Below are 23,504 nucleotides of genomic sequence, written 5' to 3'. Positions count from 1 at the left end.
ACGTACGGGTATATATATACATATATATGTGTGTGAATTTACGTATATATATATATATATATATGTGGTACCTGAACATACCAGTGACACACAAAACTTCTGTAAGATTTTAAAACAGGATTAAAAAAAAAAAAAAAAAAAAGGAAGCAGCAGTGCAGGGCTGCTAATTAAAGATGATTTTATTTATTTAAAATATAAGCGGGAAAATATATTGGGTACATACATATGTACGTACGTATGTATACATGTTTGTTCACAAATTATAGTATTTTTTTTTTTTTTTTTTTTTTTTCCCTTCAATTGTGTAATACCATTTTGTAATAAATGATCTTTTCTATGATTAACAAAAAATTAAGAAAAAATGTCTCTTCTCTTGAGAAGTAGAAAAGTAATTAAAAATTGAAGAGAATTTTTCTTCCTATAAATTGTGTTGTGTTAATAAAAAAAATATTAAAAAAGGTAAATAGGAAAGTATTGTGAACGTAAAATAATATCCAGGTACAAGAGGATACATGTACACTTGCGCATGTGAGTGTATGCGCATATACGCTTATGTTTGTGCTCTATTAACCGTTTTGCAAACGAACCTTTTCGCCATTTGTTCGAATTGTACCGATTGCTAATTTGTGGATAATTGAGACCGTTTTTTACAATTAAAACTAATCTGTTTCCAAAAAAAAAAAAAAAAAAAAAAATATATATAAATGGATATTTTATGAGCATGCATACACATCCGTACATATAAACGCGTACATACATGCATACATATATACATGCATACTACATCATACATGCATACATACATACATGCATACATACATACATACATACATACATACATACATACATGCATACATACATACATACATACATACATACATACATACATACATACATACATACATACATACATGCATACATACATACATACATACGTACATACATATATATATATATATAATAAATTAATCCGAAACGAATTGGGACAACGCAAAATAAAGCAAAACAAATAAGGCAAGCAAAATACAACAAAGCATAGTACACCAAAACGAAATAAAGAACAAAATAAATAATAACCAAGTAATTAGATAATGAAAAATGCACTGAGCGCAAGCTTTTCCCTTATCACCGCAAACCTTGTGGCTGTAGTAATTTTTCTGCTGTCCCTGACGTCCTTTTATTTTTTTGCAAAGAATAAAGAGGATAAGACAAAAAAATTATTCCTCATATATTCAAGGAAGCATAAATATGAGGAGTTAGATGAAGGGAGTAAAAAAGATATTGCTAGGAAATATTTTTTAGATGGGAAAAGTCATTCGTTGATGCTGCAAAAAATAATAACATTAACAAACACAGTGAAGATATTCATTTTTTCATATCCTTATGAGTATGATTATTTTGGCCTTGGCATATGTAAACATATAAAATTTAAGGGGGTAAATATAGATGGCAAAATAAAGGGACAATGGAATAATAATGAAGATAAAGAAAAAGATTTAAAAGAAATATTTAGAAGTTATACACCTGTTTATATAGATAAAAAGAATAAACATGTTCATTTTATTATTCGTATATATAATCAAAACAAGAATTATATAGATGGTGGTAAAATGAGCATACAACTAAATAAATTGCATTATAAGGATGAAATAGAAATTGCTGGTCCTTTTGGCTTATTAGAATATAAAGGAAATAATGAATTTTCTTATCTATCTAAAGTAGTAAAAATAAAAAAACATATTGTTATGATTGCAGGAGGTACTGGCATGACTCCTTTTTTTCGATTAATAAATCATTTACTTCTAACCAAGGGGACCGAAAAGAAAGAACAATACCCCCCTTACATAACTTTTATCTACGCAAATAGGAACGAGGAGGAAATTCTGCTAAAACCAGGTAATTTTGCATTTCGTTGGAATTGTCCAAGTCGTTCAGTTAACCGTTCATTTGTATATATTATTAGTCAATTTTTGGCCAATTTTTTTGCATTTTTTTCTTGTACCCAATATGCTGTATATATGTAACGTATCCATAGGAATGTGTCTAATGGGGATGCATTTACCCACAAAAGCATATTTACACACTGTAGAGTTTGTGTATTTTCATCCAGAAAATTAATGCTGTACATGTGCATATATATGTGGGCACATTTAAGTACATATGTGAACATTTGCACGTATATTTTCCTTTCCTCCTTAACAGTTTTTGATGAATATGATAAAGCCTTTGAAAATTTCAAAATAGTGTACAGCGTAGACGAATGCTTAGACAGCAAAACAAAAGGGATGTTTGAAAATGTGGGATACATAAATAATGAATTATTAAAAAAGTATGTATTGAAATATGAAAAACTAGACCAACATATTAACAAGGATGACACACTGATTCTATTGTGTGGGCCACCGCCGATGACTACTTTTCTTAAAAAAATATTGAAGGATCAAATAAAAATGGAAAATATTATAACATTATGAAGAGTAGTTGGAGAATGTACGCAAATTCGTGGGGAGGTATTAAATAATATATGTGAAGAACTGTCTACAGACTGCCTTTTGTATGATTGGGCTATTGGCAATGTGTTCACAGGTGGGCATTAAGAACGTATATAAGTGAGCAGGGTCGTAGGTAAGCACTTACATAAGCAGGTGCATATACCCACAGTGCTGAGTCTTTTTTTTTGTCTGCTTTCCCCCAAAAAACGTGCCCAAAAAAATCGTGGGATTTCGCCATTTTTTGAAAATAGTATTATTACATACATGCATTATTTGTCTACTAAATATACATTTTTGTCTTTGTTATTTTTACATAAGTGAGTATATGTTTAAACCTTTTTAAAGCAAATATGCACATGTGTGCATAGTAAAAAAGCTTGTGTTCGAGCATTTCGTTTTGAAGCCTTATTTGTATAAAATACGTAAAAGAATTGGCAAAAAAAAAAAAAAAAAAGTACATAAAAAAGTAATGAACAGGGACATAAATGAGCAAATAGGTAGGTGCACACATGAACCAATGGGTAGGTGCACACATGAACCAATGGGTAGGTGCACATATGAACCTATAGGTAGGTGTACACATGAGTAAATAATTTGGCGCATAAAAACATTGTGAACTTTTCGAATTTAAGGGAAACAAGAAGGGCATACACGCATGGTACGCAAGAATAACCCTACTTTTGCATTAAGGACAAAAAATTGTTCAAGTGCCAATAACCCAAAACAGTAATATCAAATTTGGCTATTTTCATATTTAGCATTCTTAACAGTTTAGAATTTTCTATACTAACTAATTTATCTTTTTCTGCTAATATTTTATTTTCCCTTAAAATAATTTTCTGATCAACAATATCAAAATTTACTTTTCTTTTTTGTAAATCCTTCTGCATAGATACAGGTACATTTAATACTTCACCACATTTCAGTGTAACATTTTTTGTTGATATATTCCCATGTTTAATATACTCCTCTGGTTGAAACTCGTTGAAAAATTTTATTACCTTTAAAGGTATATCCTTAGTCACTAAGAGGACCCTGTTTCCATATAGAAGCTGCGGCATAAGACATGAATGAGTGCCATGTGTACACTGTTACTATATAATAATATGATTGCACTGTAATATATTACTACTATACTGTATTATCACTATATATTATATTATTAGTAGTATTAGTACTATATATCAATTGAAACTCCCCTTTTAAAGAGGGTAAAGTACTAAACAAATGATGGTGAATATGTTAAAAAAAAAAAAGAATAAGCAAATATATATCATTTGCATAAAATGTAAGACAACTAAATAATATGCAAATGTATTAATACGCAATAATTTATATAAATAAATTACAAAATGTATAATATTTTTCAAAAAAAATGTTAACATACCTCTGATATCTTAAAAATATTTGGTTTCACTTCACTATTTTCATTTGTACCAAGGGCAAGTTTCATTAATTTATTTTTTCCGATGAAAAATCTGCATTTTAAAAAATAGTTGTTTTATCTGAATGGGATTGTCATCAATGTATTTGCAAAGTGCATATATGTGTGTATTTTTTCTTTTTTTTTCTTCTTTTTTTCTTCTTTTTTTTTTTTTTTTTTCTTTATTTTTTCCGCTTTTCCTTCTTACTTTCCGTTGGGCTTAAAATACTCAATGGCCTTTTTCAAGTTGTTGTTTGAGTAGGTTCTTATATCTAGGGCATAAATGTAAATATTTGGAATTTCAATCAGTTTTTTCAATTCAGCTATCTTACGGTCCTTTATCTCTTTTTTATTTAGCTTCTTCTTTACTTTGGTTAACGATATAGTTACATTTCTCTTTGACTTTGGCATTTTCTTTATTTTATTTTATTCTATTCTATATCTTTTTATTCTATTCTATTTCTTTTTATTCTATTCTATTTTAGTTCTTTTTACTTTATTCTATTTTATTTCTTTTTTTTCTTTTATTTAATTATATTTTTTTTCTTTTATTTAATTATATTTTTTTACTTTTGTTTTATTATATTTTTTTACTTTTGTTTTATTATATTTTTTTACTTTTTATTAATTAAAATTAAAACATAGAAGAAATGCGACAAAAAACGAAAAATTATCGTGCCATATAAATTAAAAGGCACGTAAAAAAGTACTAAACATATACTACTTACATATGGGAGCTGAGGCTGGGTGAAACCGCTTGTAACTGCTTTTAACTGTTTGGGCTTAAAATATGCCTTTTTGGCAGCAGGCATGTATATTTACGAACATACTTAAATATATTGGCGTTCATAGGTACGCTTAAATTTAATTTGAAAATACTGTTCTCTTTTTATTTTTGTGCATTTTTATTTTAACCTTTGTCCCTTTTTGCTTCGTACTGTGTTGTGCTTACTTTATTTATTTTTGCAAAGCCCATTATTTGTGCATATATATGTATGTATGTGTTTTCTTACATGTATGTAATGCATATATATGTTTATACGCGAAATAATAACGTATGTTTTATGGCCGATTAAAGCACAAAAGAACATATCTATATGTACTTAAGATTTTTCTTTTTTCAGCATTAAACGATTTTTTTCTTTATGCTGGCACTGCAGTGCTTTTAAACGTGGCGACCCAGGGCTAGTGTACCAATGAGTGTACAATATGCATAATACGTATGTTTATATATATATATATATGTATATATAGATATATTTGTACACGCATACATATACCTGAGTATATTAATATGTACATGTACGTAAATATATTTAAACGTGTATGTACCTTCAACATGAGCAAAAGCTTAATTTTTCTAAAAAAAAAAGAGAAGTTTATAAGAACAGAAAATAGTATAACCTTTTAGTGAAGTATAATTACTTATGTAAAGTATTATTGAGGATATTATATATATTTCATTTTTAATGCAATATAATAATAATTTTGGCTTACAGTATTTTCCCTTCATTTTTTACGTTTCATTTTTGTGTATACTGACAAATTCGGGTGACTCTATACAAATATGAGTATAAGCTACTTATTTATTTATAAACTTATGTATTTATGCATTTATGTATTAATTTTAATTTTAATTTTAATTTAATTTTTTTTTTTTTTTTTTTATCGGAATATTTACAGTTTGTATAAATTAATTCTGAAGCCACGTATATTTTATAAACTTCGCAGTATAAGGTGCTGTACTACGAGTGTTTATAATTCTTCCTTTTTGCAATCCTTATATTTTCTTTTCTTTTATTATTATGTTTTTTGACACATATTGTTCTCTAAGTTAAGTGTGTATTTCGTTGATTATTCAGATAGCGTATGTAATTTATTCTTAAGCGTTCAGGATTATTCTCAGTTGTAATGCGCATTTTGTATGAAGTACTTGTACCTGTGTAGTACATATATTTTTGTATATACTCTCGTCCATACTGTGCGCGCATGAAACGGACTAAGCATTCTCCGTGCCAACGAAATATATGATTCTTTTTTTTCCGTTTACTTTTTTATATTTATTATTAAGTATACACCAAAAAGGTAGCGTTGGAATTTGCCACATCATAAGCCCACAAATATTGAGGACGGAAAATAAACTGTTAGCAGTAGGTAATGGTAGAAGTAGTAGGGGCATAAAATTTGAATCGCCATCTGTTAGGAATTGTGTAAGAAAGGGGAAGAGAAATTTAATAAAAGAAAAAAAAAAAAAAAAAAAAAAAAAAAAAAAAAGTGAAGGTTGTTCCATTTTTCATTGGAAAGAGTGATAAAGAAAACGCATTGAACAGAAAAATCTTTTTTAAGGTTCAATGTACGAAGTTTCATTTAATAAAAAGAAAAAAGAATAGAAGGACATTAAGTTGTTGCATGTTTCTTAGCTGCATAAGGGAGAAAGTGCAAACCGTTGGTTGGATAAAGAAGAACAAATTAGTGAGTTGGAGCAGCTTCGGTTTTGTCAACTTGTGCGGTTGTAGCAGAGGAAGCGAAATCCGAAGAAGCGACAGTAGTACCAGAAGCGGCGAAAGCAGCACTAGTGAGCATCGTGTGGGAGTGGAGTGCACGTTAGAGAATAAAGAAGCAGAGATAGCAAAAAGAGAAAAAAGCGAAAACGGCTTAGCCAAAGTTCAGATAATGAATAATTGCAGAGGAGAATCCGAGAAGAGGTGGTGCGCTGAGGAAGGGGGGCACCCGATCGATATGGCGAATGTCAGTATTAATCATGTAAAGCAAATAAAAGGAAATAATAATCAAAATAATGGAGTACAGAAAAGAAGAAACAGTTATATGAGCTCGGAAGAGGTAAGAAGCAGTTTTATAAACTATTTTAAAAAAAAGGATCATACAGTAGTAGAGAGTGCATCTGTGATACCATACAATGACAACACATTATTATTTACAAATGCAGGAATGAATCAATTTAAAAAAATATTTTTAGGTAATATAGATAAGAATAGTGATTTAGGAAAATTGAAAAGAGCTGTAGATACACAGAAATGTATAAGAGCAGGTGGAAAACATAACGATTTGGATGATGTGGGTAAAGATGTATATCATCATACGTTTTTTGAAATGTTAGGTAATTGGAGTTTTGGTGATTATTTTAAAGAAGAAAGTATAGAATATGCATGGGATTTATTAACAAACATTTATAAAATTGATTCGAATAGATTATATGTTACTTATTTTGGAGGTGACAAAGATTTGGCTAGTTGTCCTGAAGATATAGAAACCAAAAAAATATGGTGTAAATATATAGATGAGAAACGTATCTTACCATTTGGTATGAAAGAAAATTTTTGGGAAATGGCAGAAACAGGTCCATGTGGTCCTTGTTCAGAAATACATTATGATAGAATAGGGAATAGAGATGCATCTAATTTAGTTAATAAAGATGATCCTAGTGTTTTAGAAATTTGGAATATTGTTTTTATGCAATATAATAAAGATGAAAAAAAAAATATGAACAAGTTACCTTTTCCATGTATTGATACAGGTATGGGGTTAGAAAGAATTACATCCATTTTGCAAAATGTGGATAGTAATTATGATACTGATCTTTTTCAACCCATTTTTAAACAAATAAAAGATATTTTTAATTATCTCCCTGATTATAAAGGGAGAATTAATGAAGAGGATCAAGATAGAGTAGATTATGCATATAGAGTTATTAGTGATCATATAAGATGTGTTACTATAGCAATTAATGATGGTTGCCTACCGAGTAATGAAGGGAGGAATTATGTTATTCGTCGAATTATAAGAAGAGCAGTAAGAGTAGGAAAGCAGGTATTCAAGATTAAAAGCAATGTGTTATGGTTTTACAAGTTAGTTGATTCGGTATGTGTTATACTTGGAAACTGCTTTAAAGATTTGAAGAATAAGGAAAAGATAGATTACATTAAAAGTGTTATTATGCAGGAGGAAGTTCTGTTTAATAAAACTTTGGAGAAGGGGATGGACCAGTTCTACAAAATGGTGAGGAAGGGACAAAGAAGCACAAACAGCGTTAGTAGCGTAAAAGCAGGGGTTAATGATGTTAATGATATTCTCAGTAGGGATAGTGGTTCTGGTAGAGCTCTGTTCAGCGGGAAGGACGCTTTCGATCTGTACACTTCGTACGGGTTCCCCGTGGACTTAATAGAAATGATGTGTGAAGAAATGAACGTCAAATTAAACATTGAAGAATTTAATGAGTTATTCAAAAAGCATCAGTTAATATCGGACACTAATAATTTTAAAATGACGAAATTTTTTGATTTACCAGTTGAAAAAGCACATGAATTGAAAAATAGATATGACATTTGTCCGACTGTAGATCATCATAAATACATCTGGAACAACAATGAAGAAAAGAATGATTTTAAGTTGAACACATGTGTGCAAATTATTTATGATGGGTCAAACTTTTTAAATAATATATCATTCACAAAGGAGGATAAAAAAAAATATGCCCTAATTTTGAGAGAAACAAATTTTTATTACGAAAATGGAGGTCAGATATATGACACCGGGTTTATTCAAAATGAGGATCAAATGAAATTTGAAGTTTTAAATGTTCAGAAAATGGGGGATTATGTACTACATATTGGAATGTTATTACAAGGGAATATTAAAAAAAACGATTTAGTACAAACAGTTGTAGATTTTGAAAGGAGAAAACTTGTCGCTTGTAACCACACAGCTACACATTTGTTGAATTTTATGATAAGAAAAGTTCTAAGTGAATATGTAAATAAAAAAAATGGACTCACCAGTGAAGATAAATTAAATGGTAAAGTTATGAATAATGAAAACGATACTTCTAACAGTCATACAACGGAATGTTCTAATGGGCAGTATAATACTATCAATGGGAAGGTATATAACCAAAATGAAACCAATAATTCGGATTCCACTATATTTAAGTGCGATCAAAAGGGTTCTCTAGTAGATGATGAAAAACTTAGATTTGATTTTTCTTTCTTCGAAAATATAAACAATGAATTAATAAGCAAAATTGAAAAAGAAATTAACGATTTAATAAACCAAGAATTGAAGGTTTCAGTTGAGACTATGAATTTAACAGAGAGCAAGAAGATAAAAGGCATTCGAGCTATCTTTGAAGAAGATTACGCAGATAAGGTTAATGTAGTATTCATAGACAATGATGTAAATAAAATATTACATAATTTAGATGTAAATTATTCTTATCTATGTTCAATAGAATTGTGTGGAGGTACACATATAGCTAATACAAAATATATAAAAAAATTTATCATCACGTCTGAGGAGAGCATAGGAAAAGGTATATACAGGATTAGTGCAGTGACGAATAAAAAGGCAGATGAAATTGAAAAAAAATTTAATGACATATATGTGAAATATAAACATATTTTTGAAAACCCAAATGAAGGGAAATTAACGGATGTACAAAATTGTAAGAGAATTTTAAAAGAAGATAAATTTTTACCATATATTAAAAAAAATTGCATACTACAAGAATTAGAAAAAATTGAAAAGAATATTATTGAAAAAACAAAAAACATGCAAAAGGAATTATTCAATAAGGCAATGGGTATTGGAAAAGCATATGCTTTAGAAAAAAAAAATGATATGTTATTAGATATAAAATTTTTTGATGATTTAAATGGAAACCAAAAAGTTTTAGAAAAAATAGTTCAATCTTACTGTAAAACGAATAAATATTTAAGTTACTTTTTTATTATTGTGGATAAGAGTAATACATATTGCGTTTTTGAAGTAAAGGATTCTTTAAGAAATAAAAATATACAAGCAGATCTTTTTATGATGCAAATAATGAAATCCGTAGAGGGCCATTCAGGGGGAAGCAAAAATAAAGCTTTTGGATCAACAGATAAAGATAAAGGAATGTTTTTGAAAAAAGTCGTAGAGCAAGAGATAAAGAAGTATCATTAGATTTTAATTAATGGACAAATTTACATTAATTTCGTTTTCCTATGTAATTTGCTATATCCATTTAAATGTAGTGACTTTTAGCTTGAAACAACTTTTCATTTTGCATAGTGAAGTCATGTTTGTGTTCCCTTGTACGCATCATGTGCGTATGCACACATATACACATATATATATATATATATGTTACAGTGGAGGCTAAATATTGTTGTATTATTATAATGTGTATTAGTTTTGGCCTCTTTGTGTCTGTGTGTGTGCTTTTTTTTTCATATATCCCTCTTCCTGTACAAATATCACCGCGGGTATTCACTCAACGCGACATGACGATATGGAAAATATGCAATTTTGATAAGTGGATGAAGCTGCAAATGTTTGATATATTTTGGAGCAATGTTTTCATTTAGCGTAGTTTAAATTTGTGTACTAACATTACGTGAGGAATAATAAATTATTTCATATGCTCATCGATCTATTTTTTATTATAATACATATACATGTATTTTGGACATTATGTTCAACTGAATTGTTATTTTAATATCACGAAGTATTGCGTATTGTATTGATAATGAACTAAGTGAAAAATCTATTTTTTGTATATCCTTTAAAATTGAGTATGTCACATGAAATAGATGCTGATTTGTAATTTTTTATTTTTTATTTTTTTGTTTTCTCTGGAATACGCGATTTATCTTTCGTATTATGTGCAAAAATATTCAAAGGAAAACTTTGCCAAATTTGGTTACAATAAATATTAAGCATCCCTTTACAGAAGTATAAAATCGTAAAAGTAAAAAAGCTCTTTAAGTTTTTTTTAATTTATAAAAAAATATTACAGTATTGAAGAATGATACGCAAAATGGATGTTGAAAAGCGGCTTTATTTTGACGTGTGTAGACGATGTTGTAATTCTAACAGGATAAATAAGAAAAAAAAAAAAAAAAATATAGATATATATATATATATATCTATATTTATTTATTTATAGCCAAAATGTCTTATGCCCAAATTATATTCTGTACCGTTCATGTATTTTTTGTCCTTTTCGTGAAATAATGTAGAAATAATAGCCATTCTTCCAAAAATAATACAAAAAAAAAGTAACTTGTTATGAACTGGTCAGGTAAAGAAAAGAACTAGCTACTATTTTGTCGCTTTATTTTTAGTAGTTGTCAAAGGAAAAATATAAAAAAAAAAAAAAAGATCATACAATGATAATATTATGTACCTTATTAAAAAATAAATATATTATTTAAAATATAAAATAAAGTAAAATAAAAAAAAGAAAAACATTTATATATTTTTTTTCAATAAAAAAAAAAAAAAAAAAAAGGAAAAAAATTCTCTGATTCATTTAAAAGATTATAAAAAGACACAATTAGACCGAAGAACTTCCTATCGGTTGTGATGTTACAATATTGAGACTCAGTTGTACAACACATGTGGGTATATATACATGTGTTAACTTTAAATTAACTGTGAAGTATTAAGTATAATCATACTTACAGTATTATTTTGTTTTTGATTTTGTTTTTGCTTTGTTTTGTTTTATTTTGCCTATTTTGTATATTTTGTGTATTTCGCACTTTTTATGTGTTTTGCTTTATTTTTTCTCTTTATTTTTATTACCAAATAGTGAGAAGTTACTATGGGAAAATTCAAACTGTTAGCCACTTTTTTTTGTTGTCTGTCTGTTTGTTTTCCAGTTCTTTATCGTGGACAGCTTCACGATAAAAAAATTAATTTAAAAATAGAGTTAGTAGATAAAGATTTACTATTATCAAATGAGCATTTAAAAAAAGAAAAGATTATTATTCAAAATGGGAAAAAAATAAAAATTAAAACATTTGAAAAAATAAAAGAGAATGTTCTTGAAAGAGCCCTAATCGTACAGGAAATAGACAAATTAAAAGGTATAAATGATGTACAGAAAAAAAAAGAAGATATAAGTTTAGGACATTTGAGTGATGATGAAACGGACGTTAATGAGGATGTTAATGCAGATGCTAATGTTGATAATACTGAAGACGATAGTGGAGAAACACAAAATGATATTCAGGGCGAACAAGAAAATTACAGAGAAGATGGAAATAATATGAAAGTTATTTCATCTGAAGAATCTACAGAAAATGATATTCATATGGTACGTAAAGTTTATCAGAAGAATTCAAAAGGTAGATTCACAACTTATTGTTATATGAGGTATACTTTTAATTTAAATTTAGAAAAATTAAATGAAAATAACAAGAGTGAATTATTTAAAGGGTTAGATAAAACTTTAGATTACATTTCCTTTTTACCTAAAGATGAAAAAATTAGTAATACTGAATCGATCTTGGATAAGGAATACAGAAAGTTGGATAAACAAATGGAATCAGCTGAGTCTATTATATCGAATGTACAGTTAACGAATAGTAGTCCCATTTTATATAGTAATTATTCAGAATATATTGAAACTATTGATGATATAATTAATTACATAGATAGTATAAGTCATGTATTAAATATACATAAGTCCCTTAAGAACAAATTAGTAGATGAAAAAGAGAAGTTAATAATGTATGAACAGTCAGAAGGAAATGGGAACATGCGGAAAGATAACTCCAGCATGCACAATGCTCCCCTTTATGAATTATTAGAAAATTTGAATAATTCGTTTATGATGAAGAAAAAGGTAATATATTTATTACAAGATAAAAAACATGAAGAAAGTTATAATAAAATTTTAGAAAATAACATGGATGATCTTTTCATATCTTCCGTTAGACAAGTATTTTATTGCTATGATTTATTGAAGAGGGATAATGTGCTGGAATCATTTTTCCCGGATAAAGTAGGGGAAGCAGAATCAGAAGAAGCAAAGGCACAAATAGACACAGAGGCAGAAGAAGTAAGAAGCGCGAACAAAGAGGTAGACATTAAAAACCATACCTTCAACTATTCACCAAGAGGGACGTCGAATGATAATTCTGTGGAAAATATTGATGATAACGGAAAATGTACTCTTTTTTTTAAAGCAATTTTACAGAACCAAATATTTGCTGATGATTATTCAGTTGGTTTAAAATATATGGTCAATGAGAATTTTAATATTGGCAGAGAAACCTGGTACGAGAATGAAAAAAAGGAAAAAACAGAAGTACAAAATTCAGGTTATGAAAATTCTTTTTATAATACTTCAAATTTACCAATGAGTGAATCAAACCTTAAGGTGTCACAAAACATAAGTAATGATAGTGGTACTATTGCTCATGGTGATAAATTGTATAGTAATGGAGATGAAGCATTAGACTTATCACATCTACAAACAAATAAAGGCCACTTAGAAGATACAGCATCCTTTACGCAAGTGTTAAGTGGAGCGAAGAATGATGAAATGCCGGACGATGATAATGATGATGCGGGGGATTATATCGATGAGAATGATATGGATTATATGGAGGATGAAGACTATGAAGATGATGAAGAAAATGTAGAAGACGATAATGAATATGAGGATTACGACGAGAACGACGATGAACACGAGGACTACGACGAGGATGACGTAGAAAATAAATATGAAAGCTACGACGAAAACGACGATGAATATGAGGATTATGACGAAAACGACGATGAATATGAGGATTATGACGAAAACGACGATGAATATGAGGATTATGACGAAAACGACGATGAATACGAGGATTATGTTGAAAACGATGAGGAAAATGATGATGGTGAATTATCAGGAGTAAAAAACTTGTTAAGTAGTTTGGTGAAAAAAGGGACTAATAATCTGATAGACTCAGCAACAAATAAAGTATCAAGATCTATAAATAAAAAGTTTAATTTGGATAAATTATCAAAAAAAGGTAATAAATTTATAGATAAAATTAAGAAAGTAACAAAAAAGAGTATTGATAAATATAAAAAAGCAAAAAAGGGTGCCTATAAGGTTAAAGAAAAAGGGAAAAAATATGCTAATAAAGCACTGGAAGTAGTTGAAGATAGTAAGAATGCAATTAAAAAGAGTGCAAAAAATGCTATGAATAAAACTAAAATAAAGGCAAAAAAAGGATCTTACATAATAAAAAAGAAAGGAGAACATATTGCTGACAAAGCTGTGAAAGCAGCCAGAAAAAGCTCTGATAAGTTTAAGGGCAGATTGAAGAATGACACTGGTAAACTAAAAAGTGGTACCAAAAAAGTCATTGATAAATCTAAAAAGAAAGCAAATAAAGGAGCTGATAAAATTAAAGAAAAAGGGAAAAGCGTTATTGACAAAGCTGTGAAATCGGCCAAAGAGAGCACTGATAAGGTCAAGAATAGTTTGACAAACGGAATTGATAAAGTAAAGAATAATGTGTCAAGTGGCACTGATAAGGTCAAGAATAGTGTGACAAACGGAATTGATAAGGTCAAGAATAATGTATCAAGTGGCATTGATAAGGCCAAGAATAATGTAACAAGTGCTACTAATAAGGTCATAAATGGTGTAACTGATGGAATCAATAAGACCAAGAATAATTTTACAAATGGCATTGATAAAGGCGTAAAGGAAATGAAAAAGTCTATCGAAGGTGTGACAAGTAAAACAGCAAGAACAATAAATGAAAAGAATAATGAATTTAATAAGGATCTAAATAATAAAAAAAAATCCTTAAAAAAAAATGATTCTGCTTCAAGAGTAAAATCTATAGGTCCTTTAGGGAAAAAAGTTTCTACGGACAAAAGTTCTTTGTTAAGTATGTCTGATGATTCAAATGAAACCAATTTAAATAAAAAGGAAATAAAACATGAAATAAAGAAAATTAATAAAGAATTCAAAAAATTGAAAAGAATGGAAAGAAAAATAAAAGAAGAATTAAAAAATCCCGCTCCTTCAGACAATAAAATAATTGAACAATTTGATGAGTTTGAAAAAATTAATGAACAGGGGAAAAAATAAATCCATCTTTATGTGTTATCCATAAAACGGCTTCTTTTAACATCCCATTTGTTCTGGACATTTATGCTGAACATTCGTGATACAAATGTATGTACAAGGACTATTCTTTTAATATTCCTTTTTAAAGAAAATGGAAAAACAACTTCATTTAACATCTTGATGTTTTAGGTATCTTGTACCTGATTCTAAAATTTGCTTATAATTAAAGTTTTTAATTTACGAATCGTTATATTTTTCATTTTTTTGTGCTTGATACATATTTTATTTTAGCATATTATGCTTATTCGTTTTTTCACTTCGTTGTTAAACCTATCTTTAATCTCTTCAGTTTGGTTATATCTCTGCATATTTGTTATTCATTCGTTATTCGTTCACTACTCATTTGTTTGTTTTATTGCCTTTCCTTTAGTAGCTTATTTGCTTTAAATTTCTTTACACCATGGCTGATTCTTATTTTTTATGGAAATAATTTATATGACACTTGAGCGAAATATACATGCTTTCTGATGTTATTACTATTTCATAAATCTAACAACTTTTAAAATTACAAATTATAACTTCATTTTTCCTTTTTTTTTTTTTTTGGTTTTTGTTTTACACATCATTCTATGACATTGGAATTAAGGTAGGAAAAAAAAAAAAAAAAAAGAAAAAAAGAGAAGAAATAAATAGAAGAATTAGAGTAAGTAAAAGGAAAAAATGCACATAATAAAAAATTCAGAAAAAGAACAATTATTAATGAATGTATTAAAATCAAAGTTGTAGTGTACAGTTGTTAACTATAATTTTGAATTAATAGATTATATGTAATTAAAAAGAATTTGAAAAATATGGTCCATATTTTTATGGGTCTATGTCGAAATATATTTACGAGCATTCTTATTTTCTACATAGTATTTTTTTGTACTTGTCTAATTTGATAAAGATTGATGCGACATTTTTATAGCTTTCATCAATTGAATGAATTTAATGTTTGAATATTACAATAATGGTATATTTTTATAATAACAATGAATAATATTTATACTAATTTGAACTTTTTTTGACTTTTAAGTTTTCCTCATATTTATAAGGGTTGACACGTTATTTTTTATAGATTTAAAAGTTTCATATATTAAATTTTAGTTCACTTGTCATTATAAAGAACATTACTATATTTCCGTTATTTAGCTAGCTGCAAAAAAAAAAAAAAAAAAAAAAAGAGAAAAATTATGTACAACTATGTTGCAAAATAATGTTGTTCAGGTAAAAATTTTTTTTTTTTTTTTTTTTTAATACAGCTAAAAAAATGAAAGCATCTTTTTATTTTTATCACAAAAAAAAAAAAAAAAATATAGAATAAATATGAGATGTCTTTAATGCTATCCGCTTTGACAACGATGCAAGGAGCTTTTTAAAAAAAGTACACGATTTTTTCCTCTAATACTGAAATCAAATATACATACATATATATATATATATATATATATATATATATATATATATATATGTGCTGAAGAAAAATAAACGTTTGAATTTTCCCTTTTTTGTGTATTTTTCATGCTGTGTATTTTGTCTTATAATGTACACGCCATTTGCACAATGTCTCCCTGAACTTTATTTTTGTAGACAACTTTTTAATGGTTTGTTATATGTTGTTCTTTTATTTGTGCACTTTATTTATATGTTTTTTTATTTGTTTGTTCGTTTGTTTATCCTTTTTGTAGTATTAGCACTATATTGCGAAAAATACACACACTGCATTTCTATTACTCTGTTTGTATTAACACCTTATTTGCGTAATAGTACGATATTAAATGCTTTTTTTTATTTTTAATATTCTTCTTAAACTGGTTTAAACCATTGTGTTTATATTTTTGGAGACATTTTTTTATTTTACTTTTTTTTTTTTTTTTTTATTATTTTTAAAGGATGAAAGGGTACATAACATATATTTTATTTCTTTTATTTCTTCACGTTGTAATAGCGAGGAGAAAATATACGAAATGGGAAAAGGTTGAAAAGGAAAAAGATGATGAAAATGGTGGGAAGAAAAAAATTGAGGTTGTTACTAACGCAAGTATAGATATTGCTTGTTCAGGTAAAAAATGTAAGAAAGCATATTATCGTGGTAATCTAGAGAATACAGAAGGAAGAACTATGGAAAAGGAGATACACACAGATAAATCGTTAGGTGATGCAGCATTTTTAAGTGTGAAAAGTAGAGTCAAAGAATATGAAGGTGATAAGGAAGTTGATGATGAAGAGGATGATGAAGAGGATGATGAAGAATATTATGACGAAAGAGATGACGAAAGTGATGATGACAATGAAGTAGTAAAAGTTGGTGAGAAAGGGGAAACTGAAAACCTGAACAGTGATACCAGTAAAACAGTATTAAAACAACTGAATATATTAAAAGATATAACCGATAGAGTTAAAAAGGAAAATGGAGTTCAACATATAGACTATATTAATGAAGAAGATATTCCAAGTATTGCTGAAGAAGAAAGAAAGATAGATGAATTTTATGAGTATGAAAATAAGGTATTCAAAAACATTCATGAAAACAAAAAAAATATTTATGCAATGATTAATGAAGACTTGGATGTGTTACTAAAGCCAGCTCAAAAGGAATATATGAAGGTGGCAAAAGGTATAAAAAATAAATTGTTGCTCGAGTACGAGCAGATCCTTCAAGAAGAGCTGACAGACGAATAGATACGTACATACATATTTACATGCATGCCTACATTCGCAAGTTTATGTGATATAATATATATATATATATATATATGTATACATTTATATATAACTAATCAACGTATGCAAATTTTTCCCGCATAATTCGTCATTTCACGAAAATACGATTATCCATTTTAACGTATAATAATTTATCCTTTTTAAATACAGAGTTAATTTTAAATATAATAAAAATGGCAAGTTTGTTATTCATATGTTTTTCATATGTTCTTTATATATTCTTCATATATTCTTCACTTAATATATATAAAATGCATGTGCCTAATATGTTAGCGCCTTCTTTAATTTTAACTTGGTAAAATATTTTATATAGCATTTGTTTATTTTTGTCCATGAGTTGTATTTACTTATAGCCTACTTTAAGATTCAGTTCATGTATTCTACCTTTTAATATATTTTTTTAAGATTCAATATTTTCAAGTATTCTTCATTTTAACAATATTTTTTTTGATCATCATCATTTTTTTTTTTTTTCTTCTTTTTACGGAGAAAATTAAAATATATAAAAGGGGAAAATAATTTATAAAATTTTAAGTGCATTGGGGGTTGACACAAATTTTACCCACTCTATTTTCTTCATTTTTCCATGTATTTATTTTAAATAAGTCCTCTATCCAGCTAGTATTAAGAACTTCGTTATATTCTGTTAATGTGTGTGGGGTGGGGGTAAATAAAAAAAAAAAAAAAAAATAAGTAAACAAATAGACAGACATATAGACAGGTAGATGGATAAATAAAAACCTTAAATATAATAATTCCATTGTGCCATGGGCGCATTTGATTCGTACTCATGGTTTTATAGTGATAGGGAATCCCTGTATAAAATAAAAAATAAAAGGAGATGAAAAGATGGATAAAAAGAAGGAATGGATATAAGAAAATATTATGAGTCTATTATACAGTTAATTTTTACAAAAACGTGTAATCAGAATTTACTTATCGAGCAATCAGGTCCAGCAAAAAAGTAGTCTTCCATATATTTTTTGCATAAGCAGGAAATAGATGAATATTCAGAATTACCTACATTCTTGATATAACATTCTGACCCGTTCTTACAATAAGATAAGACTTCTTCATCACTAGTGACGCTTGAGCATTTTCGGTAATCGCATAATATATCTGAAATGGAAAATAAAATGTACATATAATAATTTAAAGATTAATTTTCTAATTAGGGTGATATTTACTTTATAAGTTATTAACATACAATTTAGTTGTGAAAAGAGCAAAAAGGAAAAACATAAAAAAATGTTTTTAAACATTGCTTTGGACAAAAAAAGGGTAATAAAATATGTGAAAAAAAGAAAGAAGTTTAAAAAAAAGGGAAGTTATAGGGCATACACACACATATATATATGTGTAATACGCTAGTATTATCGTTTTGTGCTTTATGGTAAAAGTGAAAAGATATATTTGTGCACTTTTTATTAAGCAAAAAAACCCTTTGGTGCTTTATAGAATTATATATTTTGATCAATTTAAGGACAAAGGACATGAGTAATCAGATCTTAAAGAACAAAAAGATCAAGGGAAAAAAAAAAAAATTTATCATTATTTTTTAAAAAAGTTGAACATTTAATTTCATTTCGGGTTTTCTCCTTGTATGTTAGGGAATGTTAAACATTAAAAAAAATAACTACAAAAAAAAATAAAAAAAATAAAAAAAAAAAAAAGAAAAGAAAAGAAAAGAAAATTAATAACATAATAGCAATTTACCAATTAAACGAAAATAAAACTTAGTAATTCTAAAATGTTTCATTATTTTTAAAAAAATTAGACGAAACTTAATTATATCTTAATTTTATTTTGTTCATATTATCTTTTTGGTGTATATAGGGGAGTTTTATGAGGGAAAAAAAAAAAATGAAGTTGAAGAAGCATATAGTTGAAAAATACAAAATTTCTTGTGATTATAATTTTTGAAGGAGAAATGTGCATTTGCGCACATATCTAATATACATGGGCGTGTTCGCCTATATATAAAATTATATATATATATATACAGTGAAAGAAGAATACTCATAATTTATGCACGTTTTTTAAAAAATATATCAAGAATCACATTTTTTTAAATTTAATGATTAATAGTTTTCAAAGTGTTATAATAAGAAATATTATCACGTGTGACCTTGTGTATTATTTAGTCCTTTTACTGGTTTGCATATATGAACAAAAATGCTGCATTCGGTTTGAGCAAATGGCGAAGTGGAGTGTATATGGAACAAACAACGTTACACTGCTTTATTATAATTTGTAAAAAAACAAAAATTAACTTGTTAAAGGAAAAAATAAATATTTTAATTTGTATATCATTTTTCTTTTTTATTATATGTGCATGCTTATCTATTATTTACAAAAAAAAAAAAAAAAAAAAAATTTAGTCCCTTTCAGCTCGGGTACATAAACCCACGTACGTGTGTATATATGTGTAAACACGTGTAAGTACGTGTATATATGTGTATATGTGTGTAAATACGTGTACATATGTGTATATGTGTGTAAATACGTGTACATATGTGTATATACGGGAATATATGTATAAATATATACATATGCATAAAGCGTAAAAACCAAGGTTCTTAAAAAAATAGGGTGTTAGCCATTGTACCTAAAAGGAAAAAATTTGCAGACCAAAAATGAATTACGTGAATATGTGATATATAAATATATGTATTAACATATGTATTAACATATGTATGGACATATGTATGGACATATGTATGGACATATGTATGCATATATGCATACATATATGCACATGTGTTTCCGTGTTCGCTTTATATTAGTTATGGCGTAATGACATCATAATACACCAATTATATTAAGAAAAAAAAAAAAAAAATTAAGGGTGCCATTGAATTTTCATTTTTTAAATAGTGTACGTACCGATGCATGTAAGAATAGAATCATTTAATAACGTTTCAACACAGTTTTGAATCCTTTTTTTTGCGTCTATTTTTCCTATATTTTCTAAAAGAATTTCTTCATTGGTTTTTTTCATTTCATTAAGTAAATTTTTATTATATAATTTCGTTAATTTTTTAATGCTATCTAACGTTTCACTTGTATTTTTTTTCTGTTCATTAAATTCAGTTAATTTTAAAGGCTTCGCCCAAATATCTTTATGTAAATTTAAGAGCATATTTTTTTCTAATTCGTTTTTTCTATAATTGATAACAATGGAATAGTAATTTCTGTTTAGCCCATGTACTAAAGCAGTTAATGTTGGTTTGGTTAGGTAGCCAATATTTGATGTTGTTTGTCTTGGCTCTTGTCCTAACATTAAAATATGAGGATTAATTAATCGAAAACAATCAATAACAACTTTACCTTTAACTGACTGAATTGGGTCAACCACAACACCAATAGTTCTTGGGTTTAATTGTTCAAAACTTTTCTGTGTATTTACATCTGTTCCCGATAGCCAACAACCAAAACCGGGATGTGAGTGATACCAACCAACAACCATTTCATGTCTTCCTGTTTTTTTTAATTCTTCTAACATATTCGTTTGATAAACTGGGTCAACTGCTTCAACACTAACACTATTACCCGACTGGGGCATGGCAAACACATCAACAATTCTTATCGTATATTCATCCACAATTTCTCCAAGCATTAATCCCATAACTTCCATAGGCACTCCTGCCTAAGCGGGCAATAATACATATAAAAAAAAAAAAATAAAAAATAATAAAAAAATAATTACACACACATTTTATTATTTTATTTTTTTACTATTTTTTATTTCTTTTTTATTATTTTATTTTTTTACTATTTTTTATTTCTTTTTTATTATTTTATTTTTCATTATTTTTTGTTTTTCTTAACTAGGTCTGCCCAAATGTGCTGGCATATACTCGCTCATATATATTTCTTTTTAATAACAGTTAGCTGAAAATATTTTATGACTGAAATGTTCATAAAATTTATTGTTTGTTCATAATTTTTTCTTTTTCTTTTTTTTTGTTTTTTCCCATTTATCAACACTGAGTATATTTTACAAAGGTTTTATTTTTTCGTGTTAAAATTTTATTGTTTCATTACTCGTCCATGCTTTAAAATTTTTAGAAGAGCTAGGGGAGAAATGTAAACCTGTTCACTTGTGTCTGCTAAAGTTTCATTTGTCATTCCATTGCCATCAGAAAAGGAATAAAACAACTCACGTAACGAAGAGGGAATGCCAGCCATTTACATATATTTATATGTATGTTGTTTGTTTGTATGTACGTATGTATGGTTGCATGTATGTACGTTTGTATGTATGTATGTAAGTTTGCATGTATGTATGTACGTTTGTATGCATGTATGTATGTATGTTTGCATGTATGTATGTATGTATGTATGTATGATTGTATGTATGTTTGTATGTATGTATGTATGTTTGTATGTATGTATGTATGTATGTATGTATGACCGTACGTACTTAAGTGTTTGTAAATAGGTGTATTTGTACATACACTAATATATATGTATATATATTTAGCCTTGGGGGGTACCTAAGCAAATATGGATAAAGGTATTTTGCATGTATACACTAGTATATGTATATATGTACATATGAGCTTATATACATTTGTACAAACATCAATAGGTATATTTACGAGCTAATGCTTACTTATGCCAACTGTTTATGCATTTATTGACGTTTGTTAGGAAACAGTAAACTTTAACATACCTATGTATTACTTCACATTTAAACAAAAATGAACTGATAATTATATATATAACGAAATCTTATTTTACAATTCGCATGAAGCGTGAAAATAAGTATTCCATATTTATTAGCTTAATTTGCGAAAATACGGTAAAAATAGAATTAATTCGCACAAAAATGATGAAAAGTAAACGAATACTAGCATGTATTATATATATATAAATATATATGTGCATAATGTACGAAGGAAATTGAAATGGAAAGAGATACAAACTAGTAAAAAAAAAAAAAATACAAATTTATAAATGGTAAAATAAAAAAAAAAAAAAGGAAGTAAAAAAAATTTTTGATTACTTCTATCTTTGAAATAAGCTTTTTTCCCCCTATTTTTTGGTATTCTTAAAAAAATATCGTAATTTATTAATTTGTTCAGTGGGCATTTTTTTTTTAACAGCAGGATGAGAAGTGCAAAAAAAGAAATGACTGATTAACTGATTGTTTGCTTGATTGATTGTATATAATGCACAATATATGTATGCATTAATCAGTATGAGTAGTGAACATTAACATGACATTGTATATATATATATAAGAAATGTAAATGTTTAAGTTGGTATATATCATAAATGTTTAAAATTTAATGCTATACTTTTTTTCTTTATTTTTTCTTTATTTTTTCTCTTTTTTTTCTATTTTTTTTTTTTTTTTTTTTGTGTAACTGCTCCTGTACTTGTTAAATATGAATGTATAAATTGTAATAAACATGTAGGTTAATATTGAATGGTAGTATTAACGTAAATGTAACTCATATGTATAAATCCAAGAAATGATATTTCTTTAATGTATATCCTTTTAATTAATATGCCATCTATACAGCTATTTTAAATCTGTAGTCTCTTAAGTATTTATTTAAAACTTTTAAGCATTGTTTAATTTAAAGTGCACACATTAAAAAAAAAAAAAAAAAAAAAAAAAGAAAAGAAAAAGAAAAAGGAAAAGAAAAAGAAAAAGGAAAAGAAAAAGAAAAAGGAAAAGAAAAAGAAGCAGTATAAACAGAATGAACAATATAAATGGAAAAAAAGCTATACTGAAATTTTTAAACCGAAAAAAATAAATTTTAAAAACTTACGTGCTGATGACATATTTATGCAGTATCAAAGAGTGTCTATGCAAGGTGTCGAAACAGTGAAAGCATGTATTGTAAAAAAAAAAAAAAAATAAAAATAAAAAAAAAAGATATAAACAAATGGTAAAAAATAACAAGTGGGTTAAACTTAAATGAGACATAATTTTCACAAGGTTTTAATA

At 27.3% G+C, this 23,504-nt stretch overlaps 7 protein-coding genes across 7 annotated transcripts; 4 read left to right on the top strand and 3 right to left on the bottom strand.

Annotated features, from left to right (window-relative positions):
* Positions 1 to 1,091: 1,091 nt before the first annotated feature.
* PmUG01_11018700 (NADH-cytochrome b5 reductase, putative) lies at positions 1,092 to 2,474 on the top strand (the record flags this gene model as incomplete). The annotated part of the gene is made up of 2 exons (XM_029005826.1): positions 1,092 to 1,896; positions 2,203 to 2,474. The coding sequence occupies 2 exons, from the start codon at positions 1,092 to 1,094 to the stop codon at positions 2,472 to 2,474; spliced, it is 1,077 nt and encodes a 358-aa protein (XP_028862376.1).
* Positions 2,475 to 3,166: 692 nt separating this feature from the next.
* Positions 3,167 to 4,326, bottom strand: PmUG01_11018600 (ribosome biogenesis protein MRT4, putative; the record flags this gene model as incomplete). The annotated part of the gene is made up of 3 exons (XM_029005825.1): positions 3,167 to 3,544; positions 3,880 to 3,970; positions 4,124 to 4,326. 3 exons carry the CDS (start codon positions 4,324 to 4,326, stop codon positions 3,167 to 3,169), a joined length of 672 nt encoding a protein of 223 aa, XP_028862375.1.
* A 1,998-nt stretch (positions 4,327 to 6,324) lies between these two features.
* AlaRS (alanine--tRNA ligase, putative) lies at positions 6,325 to 9,873 on the top strand (the record flags this gene model as incomplete). The annotated part of the gene is made up of 1 exon (XM_029005824.1): positions 6,325 to 9,873. One exon carries the CDS (start codon positions 6,325 to 6,327, stop codon positions 9,871 to 9,873), a length of 3,549 nt encoding a protein of 1,182 aa, XP_028862374.1.
* Positions 9,874 to 11,518: 1,645 nt separating this feature from the next.
* Positions 11,519 to 14,797, top strand: PSOP2 (secreted ookinete protein, putative; the record flags this gene model as incomplete). Its single annotated transcript, XM_029005823.1, has 1 exon — positions 11,519 to 14,797. The coding sequence occupies one exon, from the start codon at positions 11,519 to 11,521 to the stop codon at positions 14,795 to 14,797; it is 3,279 nt and encodes a 1,092-aa protein (XP_028862373.1).
* A 1,911-nt stretch (positions 14,798 to 16,708) lies between these two features.
* PmUG01_11018300 (conserved Plasmodium protein, unknown function) lies at positions 16,709 to 17,497 on the top strand (the record flags this gene model as incomplete). Its single annotated transcript, XM_029005821.1, has 1 exon — positions 16,709 to 17,497. One exon carries the CDS (start codon positions 16,709 to 16,711, stop codon positions 17,495 to 17,497), a length of 789 nt encoding a protein of 262 aa, XP_028862372.1.
* A 572-nt stretch (positions 17,498 to 18,069) lies between these two features.
* PmUG01_11018200 (conserved Plasmodium protein, unknown function) lies at positions 18,070 to 18,801 on the bottom strand (the record flags this gene model as incomplete). The annotated part of the gene is made up of 4 exons (XM_029005820.1): positions 18,070 to 18,182; positions 18,328 to 18,354; positions 18,476 to 18,658; positions 18,747 to 18,801. 4 exons carry the CDS (start codon positions 18,799 to 18,801, stop codon positions 18,070 to 18,072), a joined length of 378 nt encoding a protein of 125 aa, XP_028862371.1.
* Positions 18,802 to 20,118: 1,317 nt separating this feature from the next.
* RPN11 (26S proteasome regulatory subunit RPN11, putative) lies at positions 20,119 to 21,730 on the bottom strand (the record flags this gene model as incomplete). The annotated part of the gene is made up of 3 exons (XM_029005819.1): positions 20,119 to 20,147; positions 20,426 to 21,188; positions 21,587 to 21,730. The coding sequence occupies 3 exons, from the start codon at positions 21,728 to 21,730 to the stop codon at positions 20,119 to 20,121; spliced, it is 936 nt and encodes a 311-aa protein (XP_028862370.1).
* Positions 21,731 to 23,504: the final 1,774 nt, after the last annotated feature.

This window comes from Plasmodium malariae, assembly GCF_900090045.1.
Source record: "Plasmodium malariae genome assembly, chromosome: 11".
Taxonomy (NCBI): domain Eukaryota; phylum Apicomplexa; class Aconoidasida; order Haemosporida; family Plasmodiidae; genus Plasmodium; species Plasmodium malariae.
Note: the sequence above shows the minus strand (reverse complement) of the source record. Positions and strands in the feature narration are given on the sequence as shown.